At 43.5% G+C, this 25,656-nt stretch overlaps 1 protein-coding gene across 1 annotated transcript in view; it reads left to right on the top strand.

Annotated features, from left to right (window-relative positions):
* TMEM132B (transmembrane protein 132B) overlaps nucleotides 1–25,656 on the top strand; it is a 360,998-nt gene that overhangs the window by 88,742 nt on the left and 246,600 nt on the right. Inside the window, exon 2 of the mRNA XM_084648700.1 lies at nucleotides 22,472–23,360. Within this exon, the coding sequence (XP_084504826.1) occupies nucleotides 22,472–23,360 (889 nt within the window). The remainder of the gene's footprint in view (nucleotides 1–22,471; nucleotides 23,361–25,656) is intronic.

Genomic DNA, 25,656 nt, shown 5'->3' with positions numbered 1-25,656 from the left:
TATTCAGCACCCGAGAAAACAGGAAACTTTTATTCGGGTGCCAAAATATGGGATTTAGGTGCTTAATTTTAGGCACCCAAATTTGCAAATGTTGGTCCCTTGTTTTGTATTTATCTGCAGGAATAGATACCTAAGGCTGAGAATTTCAAAGGGGCCAGCCCACATTCAATTTCAATGGCAGCCACACCCCCAACTCCCTTATGTGCCTTTGCCAATCCATCCCTAGCAGTATGGTGGACCCAGATTGCTAAGCGCTTTTAGTAATACACGCCACAAGATCTTGAACGGAATCCTAGATTAATATTTGACTGCATCTCTTTAAATCAAGATTCAACACTCAGAATAGAGCGGCTGGGTTCCTAGCAGTTGTGTACGATGTGAATCTGGAATGCTAATGTTGCAAACAAACTTGGATCCAAATGGCTCATTATCCAGGTGTAAAAAAAGTCGAATATTTTGGCTCGTAAATTTATGAGCTATCAGAGAGAGTATTGTCAAAGTCAATGTTTATCTCCCCTATTTGGCAAATTTATGCACCTTAACAACTGCTTCAGATTTATTGTTACTGTGCTTTGTGCTCATTACATGGAGTTTAAGAACACATGCGGTTTTGGAGCTCTGCAGTGATAGTCTGAGCCCATCTCTGACGGAAAATATAAGACCCGCTTTAATGACTTATCAACGCAACATAGGATTGCACCAACATGTCCCAAAACTTGGGGAAACCTGTCAGTTAAAAATTAATGGAGTAGGAAGCCCTAACATAAAGTAAAGCCTTGAGTAAAACTCCATGGCTTCATGGACTGTTAATTCTTTATTAGGTTTTCCTAAGACTGAGATAAAAGGCATTTTATCTTTTTTAAGGTTTGCATTAACATGTCATTGAGTTTTATAGATACATTGATCTTCATTTGGCTAATCTGGAAAGGGTAATAGAAATGTGTGTGTTATATGCTATAGCAAAGACAACTCCATAACACTTCAGGATTTTAGTTATTTTTATTTCTTCAAATTTTAAAATGTGGCCAGTGCCTTGACATCCTGAAATTCAGCTAGACGACTGTTTTATATTGAATGTCCTTTCAATGTTGTTCTTTTCTTGTTCCCTGTCTGTCTAAGTTGGCAGCAAGGTTGATGCATCCCCTCCAAAAGCCCCCCCCCCGCAAAAGTTTTAATATACCATCTTTCAGAAGTACGTACTATACTGTATCATGTGACTGGTAATGCTGGATTCTGTACAAACAGCATCTAGAAATAGACAGAACTCTGATACTCCAGGGGTGAAAGCCTGGCCTCACCTGAACTCAACAGAGCCATGATTTTCCCTGCAGGTATTTAACAGTAACAAATAATAAATGATTATTAATGATGAGTCATTCAAAATTCTCATTTATTATCTGTTACTGTCTGGGTAGGAGCATGTAGAAGGGGAACAACCTAGCAAAAATATACCCTCAAGGGTCCACTGGAGCTGTGGAATCAACATTCTCCCAGCTCATGGTGGAGATGCAGGACAGACGGAAGGTGGGGCCGCAGGAAAAAAGAGGAAGGGTCCTGGATCTGTCCAGCTGTGCAGGGGGGCTTGTCCTCCTTGCTGCCCTGCAGCTCCACCCTCCCTCACAAGCCATGGCAGCGTGAGAGAATGAGTAGCCATTGCTACCATTGACTTAACTGTCCCACGCAGCATTCTGATCTTGAATGGTCTCACTCACTAAGTTGTAGGTGGAAGGTCCTGCTTTTTTCCAGGGGAGCCTCATTTAATAAGACACTTTCTGGGAGGCCAAATTCATTGACTTTGATGGAGATATGCTCCCTTATACCGGAGTTGCATTTGATCCTTGCATCAGCAACCAGCCTCACCAATACTGACCAGGCACTTTAGAACTTAATTCACTTCTCATAAGTGTGCTCTCCCTCCTGGAGCCTCCTACAAACGTTCCATGCTTAACACCAGCTAGCTGCGATCCTATTTCATTTCTCGGAGAGTAGATTAAATATGTTGTTGTATCATAGATCTGATTATATGGTTAAATATGGTACCCCTCTGACCTTAGAAATCAAATTTTAGATTTGCATGCATGAGTACTTGTTCTGGGAGTATTTGCATAGTCCTCCAGTCAGGGAAGAGAAGCAATACCATGTGACTTACCTGACCAGTCACAACTAACCAACACAGTGGGAACGTTGAAAACTTACAGTTCAAAACCGATCCGTAGTTTAAAAAAAAATTTCCAGAAAGAGTCAGTGAAATTTTTTTTAACAAATGGAACTGAGGAAATTGTTGTTGGTTTTGGCTGTTCCCAGGGCAGACCAAGCAGGAAAGTTCATTCATTGTAAATTATTCACTTGGCTCTAGTTCTAACCAGCAGATGTAGCCTACAGCTGAGGTGTTCTGAGTTTCCACAGCATTTTGCTCTCTGAACTAGCAGGTGGGCAAACAGTACTGGAGCTAAGAAGAACCCTCCAGCGTATCTACCACTCCTCCCAGTTTAGTATCATCCGCAATGATTTAACTGGGGATTGGTCCTGCTTCGAGCAGGGGGTTGGACTAGATGACCTTCTGGGGTCCCTTCCAACCCTGAGATTCTATGATTCTATGAACTGACTTGAACTTGAATTGACTCAAATCTAAACTCTGCTTATTGTGCGACAAACCCGCAGCCAGCCCAGGGTTGCTCATTCAGGTACCATGACACGTCCCTCTAACAGACTCATCGCCCTGGCAGGCCGCAGCAGCCTATCCCTGAGCAGGGCCTGGGTCAGATGACCTATTTCAGTGACCTTGCCAGAGCTGCAAGTTAGTCTGTGCCACAAAGCCACTTGGCCGGCAACCCTGCTGCTGTCTTGCAGATTTACAGCCTGCCCTTGATCCGTTTCCTGCTCCTGCTCCCATCCTTGCCTGAGCCCTCTTCCAGCCTGCTTCAGCCTTGTCTGTGCCTGTAACATGGCCCTGACTCACTGCCGCAGCGCCTCCTGCTGGTTGTCCAGGAATTAGCTCATCCCAGCCTCTGAGCGCCTCCTGCTGGCAGGTGTCTCCCTGCCTGCTTCCTCGTCAATCTCCACCACTTATAGTACTTCCGACCCTGCGTCCCTCACCGGCCCGCAGTGCCCCTTCTCCTGGGGTATTGCCTCGCAGCAGTGCCCCCAGACTCAGGAGTCCTCCCCTCCCTGGGGAACCCCAATCCCCTAAACCCACTTTGCCACAGTGACTCACTGCCAGTCTTCATCTAGCCCCTTCCCTTAGGGGTGAATTGCAGTCTGAAATGGCCACTCCTGATCAGCCAGGGGGTTGGACCTGCTGCGTCCTCCTTCCCTGGCTGCTTACCCACAGCCTTAGTACCTCCTCCAACCCTGACAGCAAGGCCTCTGCCTGGGGGTTTGCCAGGCTGGAGCTCCCTAGCTCCTCCTGCCCTTCCCCAGCACTGCACTGTCCAAGGTACCCTTTTCTCTTTCAAGCAGCCAGGTCCATCTCTCTCCAAGGCTGGAGAGAGACTAACTACCCCTTCTGATCTGCTCCCTTTTATACCGGCTTGCAATTGGCAAGCCCTTCTGCCTCTTCCTAATTGGCTGTCAGCCCCACCCCCCTCCAAGGGTTGGCTTTTAACCCTTCCTGAGCTGGAGCAGGGTGACTGCCCTACTACAGTGCCCTACCCTGACCCGCTGCAGTCCTGCACCCCGTGCTGACCCCCAAGCCCTTGGACTGACTCCAAACTGGCTTTGAACTTCACCCTGCTACGTTCCTGATTTGTCTTGTCCACAGACTCTGATCCTGGTTCTGACCCAGGGCCTATCCCTGGGTTTCAGTGCTGCCCTTGGCCCAGTTCTGACCCTGCATCTGGCTTTGACCACCTATAACCCAGAGCCTGACACTCATGATATTTCCAGCCTGGTGTCTAGATACAAATTTATGAAAGATTCGGATGAACAGAAGGGAAATAAGTTTTTCTTGTGGTTCTGTTCCACTGCATGGTCATGCAGGTTCTGTAGTGCAAACTATAAAGTTCAAGTATGGTGGACTGATGTCATCTGCATCCATGAAAATTATGTGATATATATGTGCTTGCCATATTGATGTGCACAATGGGCAAAACTCTGAGCTGAGTTACACAGGAGCCAAGGAAAATTACGTTGACCTCAGTGGGAGCAAGACCAGGCTGTTGGCTGAGATTGGGATCAATGAAGTTATATTGGATTTATGCTGGTGTCATTCAAAACAGAATCTGGCCCTATAGGTTTGTATTAATGCAAGTGTTGGCTTATATAAGATAAGGACTAGCTCTTAGTATTTCTAAGCTCAGTGAGAGATTATTACCCAGCCCAAAATTCTATGCAGTTGACATCTCTTGAGTAACTACACTTTCCTGCATGTCGTACTGCTCAGTTAGACCGATGCAGTATGTCCTCATCTTAAACTAATGTTATTTTGATGAACTGTAGCTTGTCAAATAATATATATTGGTCCCAATTCTAGTCCGCTGCATACAAATGACCCCCTTGTCAACAGCACTGTCCTCGTGTCATTGAGGGAAGAATTAGGCCCAATTTTTTTAACTTCACAGGTAGAGCTGGGCAAATAATTGATTTTTTGGGGGGTTCTCTGGCAGTTCCAGAAAAAGAAACAAAAATTCGTTTTGGGTAAACATTTTTGGTGAATTGAAAAGTCAAAACAAAACACTTTGTTTTGATTTTGAAATGTTTTTCTTTTTTAAAAAAAATTAAAGGCAATTTGGAAACAAGAAGTCATTTTGAATCAAACGGTGTCCTTTTGAACATAGTGAAACAAAACTTTTAGACTTCTGGAATTTTTGTAGTCGTTTTGAACAATTTGCCGAAATTGACATGAATTCATGAAATCCTTGATAACCCAAATCTGCATTTGCTGCTGAAAAATTTCAGTCCAAACCCCAGCTCTACTAACAGGTGCTGGCTCTTGCATTCTCATCATAGATCACTTCATTTCCTTGACTCTTGAAGAGTTTAGAAATGCTGTTCATTCTCAGCTCCTAATGATCATTATCTTTAATTACATTATTATATCAACATAACTGAACCACACTGCATGTATGACCTAATGTGTGGAGGCCTGTCAGCAAGATAACTGTATTTGGTGCACCGCAGCATGAAAGCCATCATAAGGTTTCACTTTCTTTATGCGCCAATATTTTGACAAGAACTCTTGGAATTAGCTCCTCCAGAGCAACTGGGGATTTCCCTAGTGCTTAGGAATTGGAAGGTTAAATTGCAAATCGGCAAGAAGGAGAGAAACAAACAATGAAAGAGACCTATGTAAAGTTGCAGACTCGCTCTTCCCTTCCGGAGAAGAGCAGTGCTCCATACATAAATGGCATCTTGCCACCTTTGATCATTGTAGTAGGAGACAAGTCAGACAAAGAAAAGGTTATTTTGTCTTTTCTGACAGTATCTGCCATGAATTTGTAAAATATGTCAAACGTATATTCTAAACATAAAATAATGCATTCATGCATGAAAAATTATGTTTGGTTCTAATCTCAGGATTGTGTCAGAATCTTAAGGGATTGTAGGGAGAAGATCAGGAGTTACCGTAGGAATGCAAAGATCTTGTTCACAGAAGCAAATTAATGAAATTGCTAGCGGCTGTTGTCGTTTCAAAACTAAAATGTTGGGATGAAGTATAGAAATGTGAGACTACCCCGAAATTTTTGTTCTGGAGATGGTGAAACCCCAGAAAAGGCCAGGAGAGCTTCCTTTTAAAGGAAATATCTTGTGGTGGTGGTCACTGTTTCCGATGAAGTGAGCTGTAGCTCACGAAAGCTCATGCTCAGATAAATTGGTTAGTCTCTAAGGTGCCACAAGTCCTCCTTTTCTTTTTGTTTCTTGAGAGTAATCTCTGAACTGATAACTTAATGCTATTGATACCAAATTCAGTAAAGCTAGGCGTATGCCACTGGCTCTTGAAAGGGCCAGAGATGGCATATTGCTTTTGGATGGTACAGTGGTGTGAAGTTGGCTGCCTTAGAGAGAGATGCAAGGTGCAGATTAGAGACTGGGCACACAGAATTGTTAGGGCTAAGATGCCACCGAACTAATGGTGCGGTGCGTGAACCTCTGAAGTGCTGGTGCTCTGATTTGTTTTGCTGTTTTAACCAGTTAAAAGGTTGGATGGTATCTAAGGCCCCAGTCCTGAAAATGCTCAAGTATGTGCTTAACTTTAAGCACGTGAGAGAACCCATTGACTTCAATGAGACTCACTCACGTATTTAAAGTTAAGCATGTGCATAAGTGTTTGCAGGACTGGGGCTCAGGTCTCATGGGGTGTGATCCAGCTCCCATTGTGAAGTAAATGGAAAGACCTCAATGAGGAGCTGTTGCCTTCCTATAGGCCCTAATGCTGCAAAGATTTAAGCCTGAGGTTATCTTTCTCTGCATAGTTGGTAGCCCCAACATTAAACATGTGCTTAAGTCTTTGCAGGATTGGGGCCATAGTCTGTAAACAAGGCTGGAAATGTCCCAGTAACCCTTTGCTGTGCTCTTCTTGCTCACAACAGTGAGGGGAGCTGTGAGACTGACAGGGGAAGGTAGGGGTATGCTTCCTATACCACCTAGGACTACAGCATGTTTTTAGCAGCGTTCTTCCATGAGAACCATGGGTGGGATGTAGAGTACGTCTACACTGCAAAAAAAGTGTTCTTCTCTGGGGTGAGCTAATCCACATTAGCTACCTTGGGTTGAAATAGCAGGGAAGCCATGGCAGCTGTGCTTTTGACTTAGGTTAGCAGAAGCAGGACCGGCTTTAGGCACCAGCAAAGCAAGCACGTGCTTTGGGCGGCACAAGTCCAGGGGTGGCCTTCCGGCCCTTCCTTTTTTTTTTTTCCGCTCGGGCAGTCGCGCTCCGGAGCTTGGGGCAGCAAAAACCTAGAGCCGGCCCTGGCAGAAGGAGTTCAGCCCCAGGGTCCCCTATATATAGACTTTTAACTCTGGTTAGCAGCTTGAGTTAAAGCTTATGGGGGAGGCTGGGGTAGAACTCCATGGGGTAACCCGAGCCCGAAGCTGCGTTGCCGTGTCTTTGTTGCTGATTCAACCTGTGTTTAGCTAATGTTGGTTAGCTCACCTGAGTTCAGAACGCACCTTTTTTCCGCAGTGTTGCTATACCCACAACGTTCCTGGGAATACAGAGGCCGTGAGATGCGGATGAGAGCTGGCCAGTCTGAGGGTTTTATGTACATTCAAGGCATGTGTGTTTTAAATAACCATAGGGACAGTGATTTTATTCTGAGTTACTTTTATAGTGAGCCTTAGCTTTTTGGGCCCGTCAGTTTGGAGTACGTCCCGTGGCCCGCGCCGCTTCCAGCAGCTCCCATTGGCTTGGAGCAGCGAACTGCGGCCACTGGGAGCCGCGATCGGCCGAACCTGCGGACGCGGCAGGTAAACAAACCGGCCCGGCCCGCCAGGGGCTTTCCCTGCAAAAGTGGTGGAACAAGTTTGGGAACCACGGCTCTAAGCTCTCCCAAGTGACTGGATGGAGGGCCCACTCTTCTAAGGGCTAGCTTTGGAACTCAGTTTACTTCTTTTGGTCGAGCATGTCCAACAAGGTCTACTGACCTCTCTTCTGGCCCATCTCTAGTGCAAATATTTTTTTTTTTCAATACCATCAAAGAGAAAATTTCCTATGAGTAGTTTTGCCAGGCTCACAAAATGTTGCATCTAAATAAACTGCAGCTATGGGATAAAGAAGAAGTGTACAAAGTCTATCTTTCCCCTATCCTGTTTAGGTTTCTATTTGATGTAAGTTTCTATAATGACCACTCAGCCGTGCCACGAGAAGGGGGTTTGCGCAAATAAAACCACCCAACCAGCAAACAAATAAATTTTTTTAAAAACAGCGGAAGGAACTGGTAGAATAGAAATATCTCTAAGACCTTTAAAACAATAATTGCTGGGTTGTACTGCACATACATTTTAAGCTATGGGAAAGGGGAAGAGGCCCCAGAGTGTAGTTTGGGCCAGATGTAATCTTCACTGAGCTGGATCTAAATCTTGGGGCAAGGCTGTGTGATTAGTGCGACAGACTGAAAATTCGGCAGTAGATTGAGGTCATTTAAATAAGAGGTTTTTACTGAATTGAACCTAATACAGGTTTCAGAGTAGCAGCCGTGTTAGTCTGTATTCGCAAAAAGAAAAGGAGTACTTGTGGCACCTTAGAGACTAACCAATTTATTTGAGCATGAGCTTTCGTGAGCTACAGCTCACTTCATCGGATGCATGCCGTGGAAACTGCGGCATGCATCGGATGAAGTGAGCTGTAGCTCACGAAAGCTCATGCTCAAATAAATTGGTTAGTCTCTAAGGTGCCACAAGTACTCCTTTTCTTTTTTTGAACCTAATACAGTCAGTACAGTGTATCCATTTCTTTCTCCTGCAAATAAGAACTTAATCTAGAAATTATAAGCACTGATGTTGACAACCCAGCCCACACTTGTGACTCCCTGGGCCAAAACAGTCTCAATGGAAATGTTTTGGGCAGAGGTAAGATGGGCACTGGGAGTGCAGCCTGTCTAAACCAACTCTTTATCACTATACCAATGACTAGCCGAGAGATGGTGGTGCACTGTGTATTCAACCTGAGCTGTTCAGATCAATATCTGTATGAGGAGTGTGACTTTAATAAAAGGACTCTCTCTGCTTTCCTACCTCCATGACAGATAGACCGGAGCTAACATAAATCCTAGCCTTTCTGCTGTCAGTCTCCTGGCTTAGCGTGCCATATAGATATTTTGACACAGAATACAAATATTCCTGAGCTGGCTAATAGTGGTGAGCATATATTTAAGAGATTTACTTCCACAATTACTACCGGTGCCTTGAGTGAATGTGTTTCCCCTTAAAGCCCTTCTGTTGTCTGGCAAATATATACACAAATTCATTTTGTGGTGTTTATGGAATATCACTGGGGGGGGGGGGTGCGGGGCGGAAATAGGCTTCTTTGCTTTGAATAACAGCTGCATGGAGCCTCATCCTAAATACCTCCTTAGCAACGAGCCTCTCCAGTAGCTGTGACAAATCATATCTACTGTGTCTCAAGAGAGAAGAACAGCACTCTGAAATAATGGCAGATAGAAGCGATAACTTGTTGGAATTCAGGAGAGTTTGTTCATCAGTGCTGCACAGTAAAAGTTGGCTAAATGAGAAACACTGGTGCAGAGTATAGTTTAGTGGTTGGAGCAGTGTTGTGTGTCAGGGCTCCTAGGTTCTGTTCTGAGCTCTGCCACTGACTTCCTCAGCAACTTGGGCAAGTCACTGAGTGTGGGATTTTCACAGATGCTTTTGGCCCAAATCCTCAAAGGCATTTAAGTGCCTGACTCCCATTGAAATCAGATACCTTTGAGGATCTGGGCCTAAGTGACTTAGGAGGGCAAAACCCATTAGCTGTCCATGGGATTTGTGCACATACATCCCTACAGCACAGATTTTTAAAGGTATTTAGGCACTGCGGAGCACTTAAGAGTCCAAATCCCTTTAAAAATGATATTTAGTATCCGAAATCAGTTAGACATTGCGACACTGAGCACCACAACGCATAAATACCTTTTAAAAATCTGGGCTGCAGGGACTTTTGAAAATCCCACCATTAATCTCTATCCCTCAGTTTACTCGTGTGTAAAATGGACATAAAAATACAGGTAGCAGAGGAGAGTTGTGAGCCTTAACTAATTCTTGTTTGTAAAGTACTATGAGATCCTTGGGTGACAGCTGCTGCGTCAGTGCGAAACCTTATGCATTTTAAGATTGACCCATGAAGCCTGTTTTGAGCAATTTCTGTCATTTGCTAGAGGATCATGTACTAAGGATTTGCTGTGTAGAACTTTTTGACTTTTGCACTGTGACTATCCCTTTCACAAAAATGTGTTGTTCCTGGAGGTTGTACTGGGCAATGCTAGAATTTGGGAACAAGTGGATACTGAAGTGCAGCATTAATGCAGTAGAGTAAAAACAGGTCATCAAGATGCCTCCATAGATTCACATTTGTAATATATTACTATGTACGTTGTGGCAAGCTACCCACAGCCAACTGTGCTGGCCTCTTGGAAACTCTCCTGTGCTCTTGTGTCCTTGCATTTCTTGATGGCCTCTTGCTGGACTTGGAACAGCCTCTAGCCTCTACTGTATCAAGCAATATTGCTCTCCTCCTTCAGTCCTTTTGATGCCTTCCTCAGCTTACTATCTGTCCACCCCTGTTCTGGCACCTCCCCCTCATACTCCTCCGAGCTCACATTACTATGCAAGATGTTCTCATTTTAATGGGAAAAAGCTATTAGACTCATGCCAGATGTAATTAGTCCTCAGTCACCCTGACTTCAGGCTGCATATCTTCGCTCCATCCCTTGGACTTTGTCAGTTTGAAACTGTAAACTCCAGGAGTCACATGGACCGAAAATAAGGGGTGATGCTCTACCAGGCTCTGCCCACAAAACTAACTGCCCACTCTTGCTGCCAAAATGATATTGTGCTTGCAGTTGATTGTGAAGATCTTCATAATAAGACTCTCTCTCTTCTTTCTGGCACCCTATGATCAGCTGTGAAACTTAAATTGTAATCATTACACTCCAGAGTTAACATCCTGTGAGACACATGAGAGGAGTTCACACCTCTCTCCATTCCTGTTTCAGGCTCTCTGCAAACTGAAGCAGATTTCATTGCATCACTTTATGCCTGCTCTACAGTGTTAATTATAAGGTCTAGTGCTTTTTTATTACTCTATTTTTAAATGAAAGATTAAATTCTGCAGCACAAGATGCAGTCATCAGCGAGCAGGGAGTGGGGGGGGGGCCAAGAGTACTGGCTTGCTGAGCCACCAGAGTAAACCAGTTTGCAACAAGGATGCTGTTTTCTTGCATGCCTCTAAGCTGCTGTGCACAACTGTGGAGCTAAGCCGTAATACTCACCCCCAACAAGTGGCTGTCCCATTTGAAGGCTCAGTGGTGCTCTTTCGACTGAGGGAGGTTTGGAGCTATGCAGTTCTGCTTGTGCTTTCTGAAGCTCAGTGGGTGCAGCTGTAGTCCTTCCCGGGGTAAAGCAAAGCCTTCTCTGCACACTCCATCACCTATGCCAGCTTGCTGCATGGAGCGGGGCCATTGCTCTGCTTGTTCCTCAGCCCTTTGGGGTACTTGCACTTCATGGAAGGTGGGGAATGTGACTATGTCTCGCTGCTGTGCAAGGTGCAAAAAGTGTGTGTGATCCTTTTTGTCCTTTCTCCTCTCCAGGTACCAGGGTACAGTCTAGCCCTTAATCCAGTTTATTTTAAATGCTATTTAATTTATAATATCTCTGTAGTTCAGTTGATTCAACAGATGAATTGGTGACCTTTCACCACTATGTTAACAATTCTAATTGTAATTGACAGGGTAATTTCCTGGTTGCTCTCCTATGAGGTAAGCTGCGAACACTAGCCAGAAGCAGTCTGTGACTTTTTAACCACCATATCAACACCTCCTCATTGTAACTGAAATGGCAAGTAGGCCAGCGATCATCCCAACAAAGCGGCTTGAGCAACCCTCATAGTCCCATTAAAGCAACAGAACTCTCAGGGAAACAGTATTGTGCCAGGAAAGCAGCTTTCTCCAGTTATTTGCACCTTGAGTGGCTTCTGCGGTAGTATGCGATATTGAAGAAACCTGTGTTCCAGTAATGCAGGGATAAACCCAGTGTGTGGAGCTCGAAAGCCTTAGCTCTCAAAATAGCTCCCTTGCATTTGTCAGTGGAGGGAGGAATTAAAGAGGGATAGTGAAAAAATGCAAAAGGACCGTAATAATCTAACTGCCTCAGTTCATTTCTGCCTGGCTGTTTTGGGGAAAGAGAGAGTGTTTCTAATTTTCAAACAGGCCTCTCTGACCACGCTTATCGCCGTCCCTTTATTAAAAAGTCACCTCTGCTACTTACCGTGTGCCTCACTCCCACATCACTCGTGCATTGAAAAGGCCACTTTCATTTTAATGGGATTTTGTTGGTTTTGACCTATTAGATTCGGAAAGGAAGGCTGCAGACCTTGGGGGGTATCAGCTGGTGTTTAGATAAAAAAACGACCTGCCTTACTAGCAGTGGCTAGGAAGAAAACCAGTGTTTGTACAGCATCTAGCACAATGGGGTCTTGGGCCATGACTGGGGCTACTAGGTGCCACCTCTATACAAGTAAAAATAATCGTTGAACATCATTTACATTTGCTGGTTCAACTACTTCTGTGGAATGGGTTTTGAATCAATGTTTATAACAAGAAAAACTCTTTGGATAAAAAAATACGTGAGCTTCTTAAGTGGAATATGTGATGGTATAAAAGTTTCATCAGCATGTGTTTGGGATGGGTGCCATGCACAACTCACAGATAGTGAAACCAGCCCCACATGTTTCAGGAAAAGCTATTTTATGAATGTTTTAAAGAGCTTTAAACCATTTTTTTACTGGGTCTATTTTTTTGTATCACTTGGCCAATAAAACAGGGGCCCTAGTTACTATGTTCCCCACCGTACAGGGCTCCCGGGGAGCCATAAAACCTCAAAAATAACTTAGAATTGATTTCTTACACTTACAAATGTCACTGGCTTAGTGGCCAGGATCTCAGGCTCTTCCAGAGCTTGAAGCGAGTGCACCGTTATATAGGAAAGGGGGAATCTCTCCATCCAAGTGGAATAAAGCTCCCATTTCTAGCCTTGCAGGGATGCTATGTATCCAACTTTGCAAGTGTGACAAACTTAGGTTCAGAAAATCTCCTGATGTCAGACTGAATCTTGTCTGTCTTTGGCTTGGGTGGGGTTAAGTTTGGATAGGGTTAATTTTGACAGGGAATTCCACATTTGGGAGGGAATTCTACGTTTCTGGGGCTGGTTGACTTAAAAAATAAATTTTCCCATGTAGACAAGCCTTACATCTTTGTGGGGGAATCAGCTGAATGTTCACAATAACATTATTTATTGCATAGCTCTGCAATTTATCTGCTGGTGAGGGGGGTGTGTGTGTGTGTGTGTGTGTGTGTGAAAAAACAATAGAAACTCCTCTCCCCAACTAATCAAGTTGTAGACTAGTATCTTCCTAGATGATGCATACGCAAATGCAGAATAATGAAGCAGTGAGCTAGAGCAGTGCTTCTCAAGGTATCCGATGTGGGGGACCGGCAATTTTTTTTTCCAGCGTGTGCGCAGACCAGCAGCCAATGGCTCGTGGACCAGCATCGGTCCGCGGACCACCACTTTGAGTAGCACTGAGCTAGAGGACAGAATGAGCAGTTTCCTTACCTTTCCCTGAGTCCAGTGTTCTCTGCCCTTCCTAAACTGGACTAATATGAATCATGTGCCTTGTTTCCTTCTCGTTCTCCAAACTTTTTTAATTGGTAGAGAACCTGAGTTAATCTTTGGGCCTTTTGGGTATTGGATTACAGCTGTGCCTTGCTTCTCCAGACGCCAAATGTAATCCTGCCAACAATGGCGGAACTGGCATGGGACGCTAATCCCGCCGTACCTATTCAATCAGTCATTGAAGGGTGCATATGAAAGCAAATTGCTAGCCCAAGTGAAATTTAGATTTATTCAGTTGGAGTTAATTATAATCTTTATTTAGTCTCAAGTGATGCCTTCTTATCATGCACTTATTATAGCTGCGAAAATTAATTTTTATTCTACCATAAAGGTGAATGTAATAATCTGGGTTCAGGGAGGGGATTACTTTAATAAGATTTATAGGCAGTCTTTCAAACGGTAGAGTTTTATTACAATCTGTAGATGGCCTTGCTCGATGCACATGTCTATCAGTATGGGTGATGGTGCCAAATGTGCTATCTGCATACTAACAGTGAACACCAGCTCGGAAACTTCCCGGCCCAACTTTGTGTTTTGGCTAAGCAATGCAGGCACGATAGGTAGTGTGGTGCTAGAAATGATAATTAAACTCTCTTTACTAAACAGGTGGGTGGGCTGAAGGTTTCATCTGCCTGCGTGACTGTTGGATTTTGCACTTGGAAAAAGCTCAATAGACAAAATATTTCTAAGGACACAGATGTTGATTTCTTGTATTTTTTCATGCCATAGGCACATTCAGCAAAGATACGCGTGCAACGTAAGAACAAAAGCTAAGATGGAGAAAGTGAGACTGGTAAAACAGACTGCCCAGATTTTTGGCACTGAAATATGGGTAATAGCGGCTGACTGACCTTGTAAAGATAGACACAGTAGATACAGGCCAAAATCATAACCAGCTATTTTAAACTGACTGCAATTTTCGGTGTTTGGATAAAATGGATTTGTTTTTTTTGTCCCCGGCCCCTTTGTTGCCTTGGTTTTGTAGCGCAAACACCCGACTAGCAACATTTTGCAATGCCAAAATCAAGACCTGAGCCAATATCCAAAGTAATCATTGCATAATGCTTTAGAGCCCTGTTCAATTATTTCTATCCTATCAAACTCCAGTTGAAACTAGTGGGAGTTAGGAGGGCTGAATAGGGATCCTACAGCTTCTGTTCCCCCCCACCCCCTGATGGTTTATACGGTGGGTGCTACTGGACTGGTTTTAATTCAGTGTAATGAAGGTCTGCAAGCCTTTCCTAGCTATCTCTTGGAAACTTTCAGTATAACTTCTCCCAAAAGTTACTCAATCAGAAGTGGAAGGAATTATTGTATTAGTTTGATGTTTTAAGATTTTTTTCTCTCTCTAGTGCCCATGTATTTTGCTGTGGAGCTGATTCAAATACGCAACAGTTTCAGATTGATTTTTGAGTGAGGGTTGGTCTATTCTTAAAATGTAGGTCACTATAGCTCTGGCTGTCAGAGGTGTGAAAAATCGACACTCCAGAGTGCTGTGGCTATGCCAACCTAATCCTTGGTTTAGACACCGCTAGATAGATTGAAGAATGCTTCTGTTGCCCTAGCTACCATGACTTGGAGAGGTGGCATTCCTACAGAGATTGGAAACACCTCTTCTGTCGCTGTGGGTTGTGTCTACGGTGTGGAGCTATGCTGGTATAGCTACGGCACCATCGCTATGCTGCTGTCCCCAGAGTGTAGATGTGGCCCGAGCGATGCAGGTTGTACCTTTTGAGGGAAGGATGCTAGCGGAAAGGAAAAGAAACTTTCAGAAAACCATTCGGATAAGTCGCAGGAACTCTGCAGAGTAAAATGACAAGAATCCCGCCGTCAAATCTCTCATGTCTATTGTATTGCATGTATGAATCATGTGGGGGGTGGAAGAGGGAAAGACAAGTTGTCGGTATGCTCCCAAGCTCCTTAAATCCTTATGTAACCCACACACCTTCTGGGCATGGTGCTCTGTCTCCCTCTAGTGGCACCGAGACCACTTAGAGATTTAATGATTCTGCCACCGCCTTAGCTAAAAGCCATGTGCCTTTAGCTCATGTGGTAGACACTCGTACACTGAGCTCTAGAGGTCCCAGGTTCGATACCGACAACCGGGGCCTGTTGGTGTTACACTTGCACAGCCTAAACTCTTCTCACTCAAGGATGTCTCTGCTTACAGTGGGTTATGCAGATCCTCACACTACAGTCATTCCTCTTCTTTCGTGCTTTGATCAGCAGTGAAATAATTAATAGTGTGAACTCCCAATTGAGGGGAGTGGGAATAATTTACACCTCATTCGTTTAGACCCGGTGTACTCTAGAAAAGGTTTGGCGGTATACCTATATCAGCAAACTCTCCTAGTGTGAACGCCGTTATACTGGCAAAAATGTGCTTTTGCCATTATAGGCTAAACTAGCTGCTTAGTGGAATAAACCATGCTGGTAAAAACACTTTCATGCCAGTATAACTGCATTACACGAGGGCTTTTGCCACACCCCTAAGCTCTATTACTATACTGGCTTTCTAAATGTTTCTAGTATGTTTTCATACGCACCCTTCAATGACTGATTGAATAGGTAGTATGCAGACTCAGGCCGATACCAGATTTATGTTTGGTTGAGTTCTGGAATATCTTCTCAACCATGATGACTTTTTTTTTTTTTTTTAAATGAAAGCTTGAATTTTGGAGCACAAGATGGCTGCCAGTGCTCAATGGTTATATTATTTTAGTTAGGCACTCGACTCTCACAAGCATCATAAAAATAGTTGGTGAAAAAGTACTGTTTGATTCTATGTCCATGTGTGCACAAAATTTCATGACTAGACCGCTGTAAATTCATGTCAAGATGTGGCTGTCAATGAAATAACCGCTAATGAAATAACCTGCTAAATACGGCTGCTATTTTAGGTATTGTGCTATAGGCACATGGGAATATACTAAACATTTAATAGTTTGAGGAGAAAAAAGCAAATTAATTAGAAATTAAGGGCTAGATTGTGACCAGCCCAGTGTGGCTATGGGAGACATCCAAAGAAGCCTTCCACCCAGCAGTGTATCTTTCACAGGAAGTAGTCACTCTCTGGGGGAGCGCTCCTACCTAGTGTCAATAGCAGTGCTGTCCTCTCAGAAGAGGGGGGGCATGTCTGTGTCCCCCTGTCTGTACACTAGACAGTTGAAGTAGGTGGTTGGGCAGGGATGGTGTCCCTAGCCTCTGTTTGCCAGAAGCTGGGAATGAGTGACAAGGGATGGAATGAGCCACACTGACCAGATTATAATAGGGTTCAAAAAAGAACCAGATAAGTTCATGAAGGATATGTCCTTCCATGGCTATTAGCCAGGATGGGCAGGGATGGTGTCCCTAGCTTCTGTTTGCCAGAAGCTGGGAATGAGCGACAGGGGATGGATCACTTGATGATTACCGGTTCTGTTCCTTGTCTCTGGGGCACCTGGCATTGGCCACTGTCTGAAGACAGGATACTAAGCTAGATGGACCTTTGGTCTGACCCAGGATGGCCATTCTTATGTTTTAGTGGAACCAGAGATTCATGCACAATGCTGTTATAAATTCCCAGTGTGGCAGATTGTCTTGCATACCCCCACTGCAGAACTATGGCTTTGTGGCAACAATCAGGCCTAAAACGTGTTGAGTCTTAGGCTTTGTCTACATGGGGGGAATTGCCAGTATAGCTATTTCGGAAGTACAATTCTGATGTAATTTAGCTATTCTGGAATACCTCCACTGTGTGGACGCTCTCTTCCACAATAAAAGTGACTATATTCCAGAATAATTATTTCACTTCCAAAGCACAGTAATTCATTCTGCAGTATAGTCACTGTTATTCCAGAGCAAAGTCACTCTTTTTGAGGAATAGTGTCGACAAGGAGAGTTACTCTGGAATCGCTATATTGGTCAATTTCCCTGTGTATAGACAAGCCCCTAATCTTCCAGAAAACCAGGTGAGCCATTGACCACATCCTAATGCAGTGCCAGCAAGTATTACTTGAAGTTATTCCTCTTTCATGTAGCAGAGTAGCTTAACGGTCTCAAACACCTGATCCTACTCACTTTTGAATTGAAAGGCAAAGCTCCCACTGACTTCATGGATACAGGATTGGGCCTTCTATTTGCTTTCAAGATAGTAACACTTACAAAGCTAAATATTTCAGCATTTTCCCCAGTATCTCTTCCATATCTACGAGGGCATTGCTTACAAGGTCAGAGCTCAATTTCTGGCAGGTTTCCATTCAGCTACCAGAGGGTTTGGGTGAGAATTCACATCTGTAATGAGGCCTTTTTTGTTTTATTCTAAGGAGAAATGTGTTTTGACAGACTCTTTTCAAAACAACTTAGATTCAGTGATTTACAATGCTGACATTCAGCTGCCATGATCTTACTTATGTTACAGTGGTTGTTTTGCCTGCTAATTAGAATATTATATTAAAAGTCTCTGAAATACTCTGTGAATTTCATTGGCATCTTTAGTCTGCTTGGGAGCTTCATTTTAATATCTTACCCTCAGCCTGCATGATCTTCCTTTGATGAAACCTTGAGTTAGAGGAAAGACTGATTCTCATTGCTTACTATGATGTTCAGCTATGGATTTGCTTGTGTTTTTACTGTCATGTGCTGTGTTTCATTATGGCATTGGTTCAGGGTCAAGTGCCATAGCTGGATTAAAAAAAATAGTCTGGATAATTTAAAAACTAACAACGTGCAAAGAAGAGAGAGCAAATCTCCTTTTTTAAAGGCGTAAGCTGACCATGATAAGAGTCATGAAGGAAACCTCTTCCCCAGGCACAGTTAGGAAAGTGATTACAAGCATTAATTTTTTTTTTTTTTTGCAAGCTTCCTCTGATGAGTCAGGTATTCATCTTTGCCACATTGTACCCTGCCTCGTGGTCTAGCAATCTGAAGGGACAGGGCAAATGCTACTTCCTTACACTGAAGAGCAGAATGTTGTCACAAAAATGAAGGGCCAAGATTTTCATAGGTGACTAGTCACTTGGGGCGTCTCTTTTTTTGAGAGACCAACTTGAAACACGGTAAAGGGGCTTGATGTCCAGAAATTGCTGAGCACCTGATCCAGAGGGGCTGGAACTAGGGGTGCTGCTGCACCCCCCGACTGGAAGTGGTTTCCATTCTATACAGGGTTTTTCAGTTTGGTTCAATGGCTCTCAGCACCCCCACTATACAAATTGTTCCAGCCCCTGTGCCCTGCCAATGGAAGAAAATCAATCCCTTTTAAGGCATCTCAAATTGGGCACCCAAAATCACAGGTCACTTTTGATTTTGCCCGAATGCTTGTGTGTGTTGTTTATATGCATTTCTTTTTTTCCTTTCCCCTCCCCTTCTGTTAGTACCACAGTGACGTGACTATGGCTTTGAAATAGCACCATGCTCCGGGGAAGTTCCCTGCTGCTCTGCTAGTTCTCTCCCACCATTGCTCTTCTTTGTTTTATTACTTTAAATGGGACCAAATAACGTTCTTCTCTCCTGCTCTTACTGAAGCTGTCGTTTAAAGAACAGGCGATTTAATAGTTGTTTTGTCGCAACTCCTAAAGCTGACTGCTACTGTAAAGTGATTGATGCTACAGTGTTGAATCTTGGAATTAAAACGGAGGGGTGGTGGCCCGTTGTGGTATGAAGTATTTCTTTTTAGGTGTTCAGACAGCATCATAAAATGCTGCTCAATTCAGATATCATATTTTGTTTCAGGCTGGTTCTGGGACAAAACCTAGCTGTGTCTACTGGTGTTTATGGTTTCCCGTATAAGCTTTCAGACAAAAATTGTCTCATTTTATTTGAATTATAGCAGGATAGAATCCTCGGCTTCACACCAAGGTGTCAAAAGATGCACTGACTGCCACTACTATAATGAAATCAGTGAAGGGGAGAGACATACCTTTTAAAGTTCCTGTAAATCAGTATTTGAGAGAAATAAAACATCTGCGTAAAAAGGTGATAAAACTTGCTATAATGTAAATGCTAATATATTTAAGCCTCACATCCTTTCCCAATTTCTCTTTAGTTCCTAGAATTGCGCCAGTATCTAAATCTCCCCAAGAATCAGGTTTGTCTTGGGAAAAGGCAAAGTTTAACATCTCTGTTGGAAATCAGAGGATACCTGGCTGCTGTATGTCCTTTGCTTATTAGTGTAGCTGGATTATTTTATGATGAATGAGACTTTGGAAAAGCCGTGCCTTCAGATGCAGCTAGATGTATCTACAATTAGTTCGTCAAAGGCACTTGTCTGAAATTTGACTTTTCAGCAAAGAAACAAACCACCCTACCTCTCTGCTCTCACAAGAACAAAGTTCACTTGCAACTACTGAAATCTGTAATCTCAGTCCCTGCCATGGCCGGTCTTGCTGGGTCAGGGTACTCCATAAACAGCAGCACAGAAATGGAGCTGCTACAGCATTGCTTGGTGACTAGAATAGGCTTTGGAGCTACCCACCATTTTGAATGGTTTTGGTTTTTTTAATTTCCCTGCTATAAATAAGACATGTCAAATCCTGCGGCATGATCACCGAAGGGCTTTCTCATTCGGCAAAGGAGTGACAGTATGGATACTGTGGTAGTCGGGGCTGGGTCAACCCAAGGAGCACCAACGGGCCCTGCAATGTTTTGTGCTCCCCAATTCTATAGCAATCGTAGGGCCCCACTGTTGCTACTGCTTGATCTCCTGTTGTTTTCGCTGAACCGTCGTCTTAGTTGGCTCTGCGGGTTCCCTGTGCCCACCAGACTGCCCTGGGCATTACTCCCCCACCTTCTGATGGCTGCCTTGCTATCCCACCCCCTGGCATGACCGACAGACACCTGCAGGTCCTCTCTTAGGCTAGCCAGCACATAGGCAGCTTCTACACGTGACCCCATGTTGCTTCTCCTTGGGTTGGCTACTTCTCCTTTTCTGCCTCCCTCCGGGTTCCATCTCACGCTACATTAGAATCCCTCCAAGTCCTGTCATCTCCCACAGTTGCTTTTGCACCCAGTCTAGCCTATGACTTCCCATAGAAGATTATTTTCTCCAACCACTGCATGCTTCAGGGCGCTCCTCAGCTTCCCCTTGGTTCACCCCTGGATGAAGAGAAATGCAGAAGTGAAGTGATTAACATGCCTCTTCTCGTCCCGAGAGTGACTGACACTGGAAGAGCTAGACTGTGACCCTGGCTATGCTCCCTCACAGGGGTTGTCAGGGTCTCCTCACTCTCTGGCGTGGGCTTCCCTTCTTGTGCATCATGCATGGAGCTGGGAGGGGATATGCTGGTTTTACCGTGGGACATAATCTGTTCTGTGTGTACGGTTAGTACAGATCCCTTCGTCCCAGGAGCAAGGGAGGAACCAGGAACCAGCTTGTGACTCAAAATGTCCACTCTGCGAGTGGGAAGTGTAATTGCAGCACATGCCGGCATAACTGAGCTCATTCAAAATAGCAACACAGCCACACGAGTATGTACTTAGGGTTGAGGGCGGGGACGGGGGAGATGCTGCACTTTTGGGTGGCTAGCCCATGCTGTTTCCTCTGCCATGGTGGCCCGCTGCTATTTTTAGGAGCTAGTTTGATCAAAGCTTGGCTATGCCGAGGCGTGCTACCGGTGCACCTCCCAACTGCAGTGTAGACGTGTCCTCTGAGTCCCAACATGGCTCCAGAGCAGTGCAACTTCACTGCCCCTTACCTGGAATTTGTAGCAAAGCCACAATTAAACCCATAGCCGATATATATGTGTGTATGTATGGCACTCACGGTGGGAGTATCTCAGCTAAACTGTGTGCATGAAAGCAGGAGGGGGGATGCTTTTCATGAATATTGTGTTTTGCTAATGCATGTTATGATGTTTTTACACTTTCTTGTACATTCAGGGAAAAAGCAGTTAGGTGACCACATTAAAAAAAACTGAAATATATCGCAAAAAAAGAAGAAGAAATTCTATAATAAGTTGGGGGAGGGATTTAAATAAGCAATAGAGAAAAAAATCAAGCAATCAAAAATAAATGAGTGGAATTTTAAAAGAGAACAAGTCAAAGGCGAATAGATGAAGAGATTTGCCTTATAACATATCTTCAAGAAATGTAGCCTTGTTAAATACACAACTTGAAAAGGCAGCTTAAATATTACAGCTTTTATAGGTGCTAAATTTTAGCTGACAGTATCTGAGTCATCTAGCATGTAACAGGTGTAATTGTTGCTGTAGCATTGTGCATCTTCTGTAACCACTAATGACAAAACGTTACATTTGCGCCCTGAGATTTAGATATAGACTGTAAGAGGTTTGACCTTAGAATCTGTCATTGTTCCTGCGATCTCTTCACATTATGGAACTGCTTTGTATTTAATAAGTTGGATTCTGTTTGTTTTTGGTATGATTCCCAGAGGATCAGCTTTTACTGGACTTTTGCCATAAAATAAAAAATATTAGTTTAGAAGACGTGATTTTTTCCCCCCTTTTCTTTTAGTATTATAGTCCATTTGGACTATACTTCACTATTCATTAGAGATGGGCCCAAACCAAGACTTTGTAATCTAAGTCTCTTCATTGACACCCTCTCCCCCTGCCCCGGAATGTTTTGTGGTAGGAAAAAATGGAATTCGAGCTGGGCGGAGGATGACAAATCTGTTTTCTGACTACTTTCAGGGTTTTGAATTTTTTCCCTTCCTCACTGGAACAAAACCAAACTCTTTAGAAGGTTTTTGTGAAATGGACTTATGTCAAAACATCTGGTTTTTGGATCAAAAAGATCAGGTTTCATCTCTCTGTCTGGGGCTGCCCTGGACCTGAGAGACCGTCCCACTGAAACCTCCCACAAAATTCATAGGTATCTGTGGTTTTGCAGAACCCAAACTAGAACCTGGCCTTATCTCTGCTACTAGTGCCTGATCCAAAACCCGCTTGACTTCAGTTGGCTTTGGATCAAGGCCTTATGGCAAACTTTATAAGGGGCACTACAGGAACAATGGAATGTTAAGTATTGGCACGCTAGGTCTAATAGTGTGCCGTGTTACCTTCATGGTGACAATATGTAAATGCTTTGTAGAGGTGACTAACAATAATTATGTATAGTAAATAATTTCTTCTGGGAGGAACTGAAGAAAAATTGCTAAGTAAATATTAGAATTCTTTTTTTGTTTTCTTTTTCTTTTTCCTTTGGTTTGCAGTGGTGGAAAGCCGAGGAGGAGTCATGGACAGCACACAGAGATTTTCAAACCTGCCGGTATATCTTCCCATGAGCTATCACATCTCCAGTGCTGATGTTTCCTTCTTCCTCAAAGAAGCCAATCAAGATATCATGAGGAACTCCAGTTTGCAGGCTAGGGTGGAGTCATTCTTTATATACAAAGCCAAGCAGCCACCTGTAGTAAATGCAACTTATGGACCTTTTTCAGTGGAACAAGTTGTTCCTGAGGACCTAATGCTGACTTCTGCTCCTTTTGGTTTCGCTAATGAATTCACATTTAATTGGAAATTAAAATCACACATAATCGACAGCTCAATCTATTCCAACAGACCTAAAGTGCAAGCCTTGTTCTATATCGCAGGAAAGGACTGGGATGACTATGATTCTGCAGAGAGATTGCCCTGTGTGAAGATGTTTGCTTTCCTGGAGGCTAGAGAAGCTGTGGCCAGCTGTAGGTTGAAAGGTCATTTAGGATTATGTGTCGCAGAACTGGAATTAGCGCCGAGCTGGTTCAGCTCCCCTCCACCATTGATTTCGGAGCGTGAGCCAACAGCAGCTTTGTTGGAAGGCATTACTGTGGAGCTCTTCTATAAAATGTATGCAGCAGATGGGGAGTGTTCTCCTGAGGATGCAAAATGGGAAAACAACATACACGCAGGTCAAGATAATGCACATGAGGCTTTGCCGCCTGTGGAGAGGATTGGTAGCATCATTGTCTATCCAACTCAAGACAAACTAAAACAATCTTCACTGAGGCTAGATGAGAACGTCATGATCCACTTACCACTCAACCCTGTCAAGGAAGGTGACATAGTAACCTTTCATGTGTCCCTTTCCGGTGACTCCCTAGCAGATCAGTTTACATTAAGGTAGGTGTTTTTAAAAAAAATACTTTGTGTATTCAAACAATCCAGCAAATAACAGGGGTTGAGTGCATCCCAGGTATAGATCCATTGACTTCAGTGGGTGTTTGCCTCAGAAAGGACTTCAAGATTTGGCCTGCAGCTTGGGGGAAAATTATAAGTGTTCTTTAAGCATCTGTGAGTATAATAGGATTTGGTACCTGGAAGCTGACTTTGAAGTCTGTGCCATTAATATTTCTATGACTTTCTTATAAAATGTGTCATTGATTATGACTAGTTTAAGTGACTTTGCTTCTACTCATTATACCTCCTGTAGGCTAGCCAGAATGATTGACTATGCTCGTCCATTTTGCTAGAGAAATATTTATAATTGGCATTTCCCACTGCTTTGATGTAGCTTTAATCCATTTCCTCTTATAGAACGTATTATCATAGTCCCTGAGCACCTCCAAAGTATTTATTTTTTGCTCCTCACAACACTCCCACACGGTAGGGAAATGTTATCCCCATATTTTTTACAGATGGGGGAACTGAGACACACAGATTAAGAGTTTGTCCACGCTGCCTTGCAGTTCAGATTACATGGGTGTGAATAGTGGTGCACTCCAAAATGCTGTGTTGTAAATCCTTGCAGATGCTGTGGCTCTGAATTAAAAGGTTCCTAGTTTGCATGATTGTAGTCTGCAGTCCTTTTAGTTTGTGCCTGTAGCATCCACTAGGGGGAGTTACAGTGCAGCACTTTGGTATGCAGTGCTATTTACAGCCCCTGTAGTCTGAACTGCAGGGCATGTAGACTTGCCCAAGGCTTTTTGAAAAAAAAAAAAAGTGATCCGGGTAACTACAGGCCTGTTAGTTTGACATCTGTAGTATGCATGGTCTTGGAAAAAAATTTGAAGGAGAAAGTAGTTAAGGACATTGAAGTCAATGGTAAATGGGACAAAATACAACATGGTTTTACAAAACGTAGATCGTGCCAAGCAAACCTGATCTCCTTCTTTGAGAAAGTAACAGATTTTTTAGACAAAGGAAACGCAGTGGATCTAATTTACCTAGATTTCAGTAAGGCATTTGGTACCGTACCACATGGGGAATTATTAGTTAAATTGGAAAAGATGGGGATCAATATGAAAATTGAAAGGTGGATAAGGAATTGGTTAACAGGGAGACTACAGCGGGTCCTACTGAAAGGTGAACTGTCAGGCTGGAGGGAGGTTACCAGTGGAGTTCCTCAGGGATCAGTTTTGGGACCAATCTTATTTAATCTTTTTATTACTGAGCTCGGCACAAAAAGTGGGAGTGTGCTAATAAAGTTTGCGGATGATACAAAGCTGGGAGGTATTGCCAATTTAGAGAAGGACCGGGATATCATACAGGAGGATCTGGATGACCTTGTAAACTGGAATAATAGTAATAGGATGAAATTTAATAGTGAGAAATGTAAGGTTATACATTTAGGGATTAATAACAAGAATTTTAGTTATAAGCTGGGGACGCATCAATTAGAAGTAACGGAGGAGGAGAAGGACCTTGGAGTACTGGTTGATCATAGGATGACTATGAGCCGCCAATGTGGTATGGCTGTGAAAAAAGCTAATGCGGTCTTGGGATGCATCAGGAGAGGTATTTCCAGTAGAGATAAGGAGGTTTTAGAACTGTTATACAAGGCACTGGTGAGACCTCACCTGGAATACTGTGTGCAGTTTGAGAGGGAATTCAAACTGGAACAGATATAGAGAAGGGCTACTAGGATGGTCTGAGGAATGGAAAACTTGTCTTATGAAAGAGACTCAAGGAGCTTGGCTTGTTTAGCCTAACTAAAAGAAAGTTGAGGGGAGATATGATTGCTCTCTATAAATATATCAGAGGGATAAATACCGGAGAGGGAGAGGAATTATTTAAGCTCAGTACCAATGTGGACACAAGAACAAATGGATATAAACTGGTCATTGGGAAGTTTAGACTTGAAATTAGACAAAGGTTTCTAACCATCAGAGGAATGAAGTTTTGGAATACCCTTCCGAGGGAAGCAGTGGGGGCAAAAGATCTATCTGGCTTTAAGATTAAACTCGATAAGTTTATGGAGGAGATGGTATGATGGAATAACATGATTTTGGTAATTAATTGATCTTTAAATATTCATGGTAAATAGGCCCAATGGCCTGTGACGGGATGTTAGATGGGGTGGGATCTGAGTTACTACAGAAAATTCTTTCCTGGGTATCTGGCTGGTGAATCTTGCCCATATGCTCAGGGTTTAGCTGATTGCTATATTTGGGGAAGGAATTTTCCTCCAGGGCAGATT

The sequence above is a fragment of the Lepidochelys olivacea genome, assembly GCF_965140295.1.
Source record: "Lepidochelys olivacea isolate rLepOli2 genome assembly, chromosome: 15".
In the NCBI taxonomy this organism is placed as follows: domain Eukaryota; kingdom Metazoa; phylum Chordata; order Testudines; family Cheloniidae; genus Lepidochelys; species Lepidochelys olivacea.
Note: the sequence above shows the minus strand (reverse complement) of the source record. Positions and strands in the feature narration are given on the sequence as shown.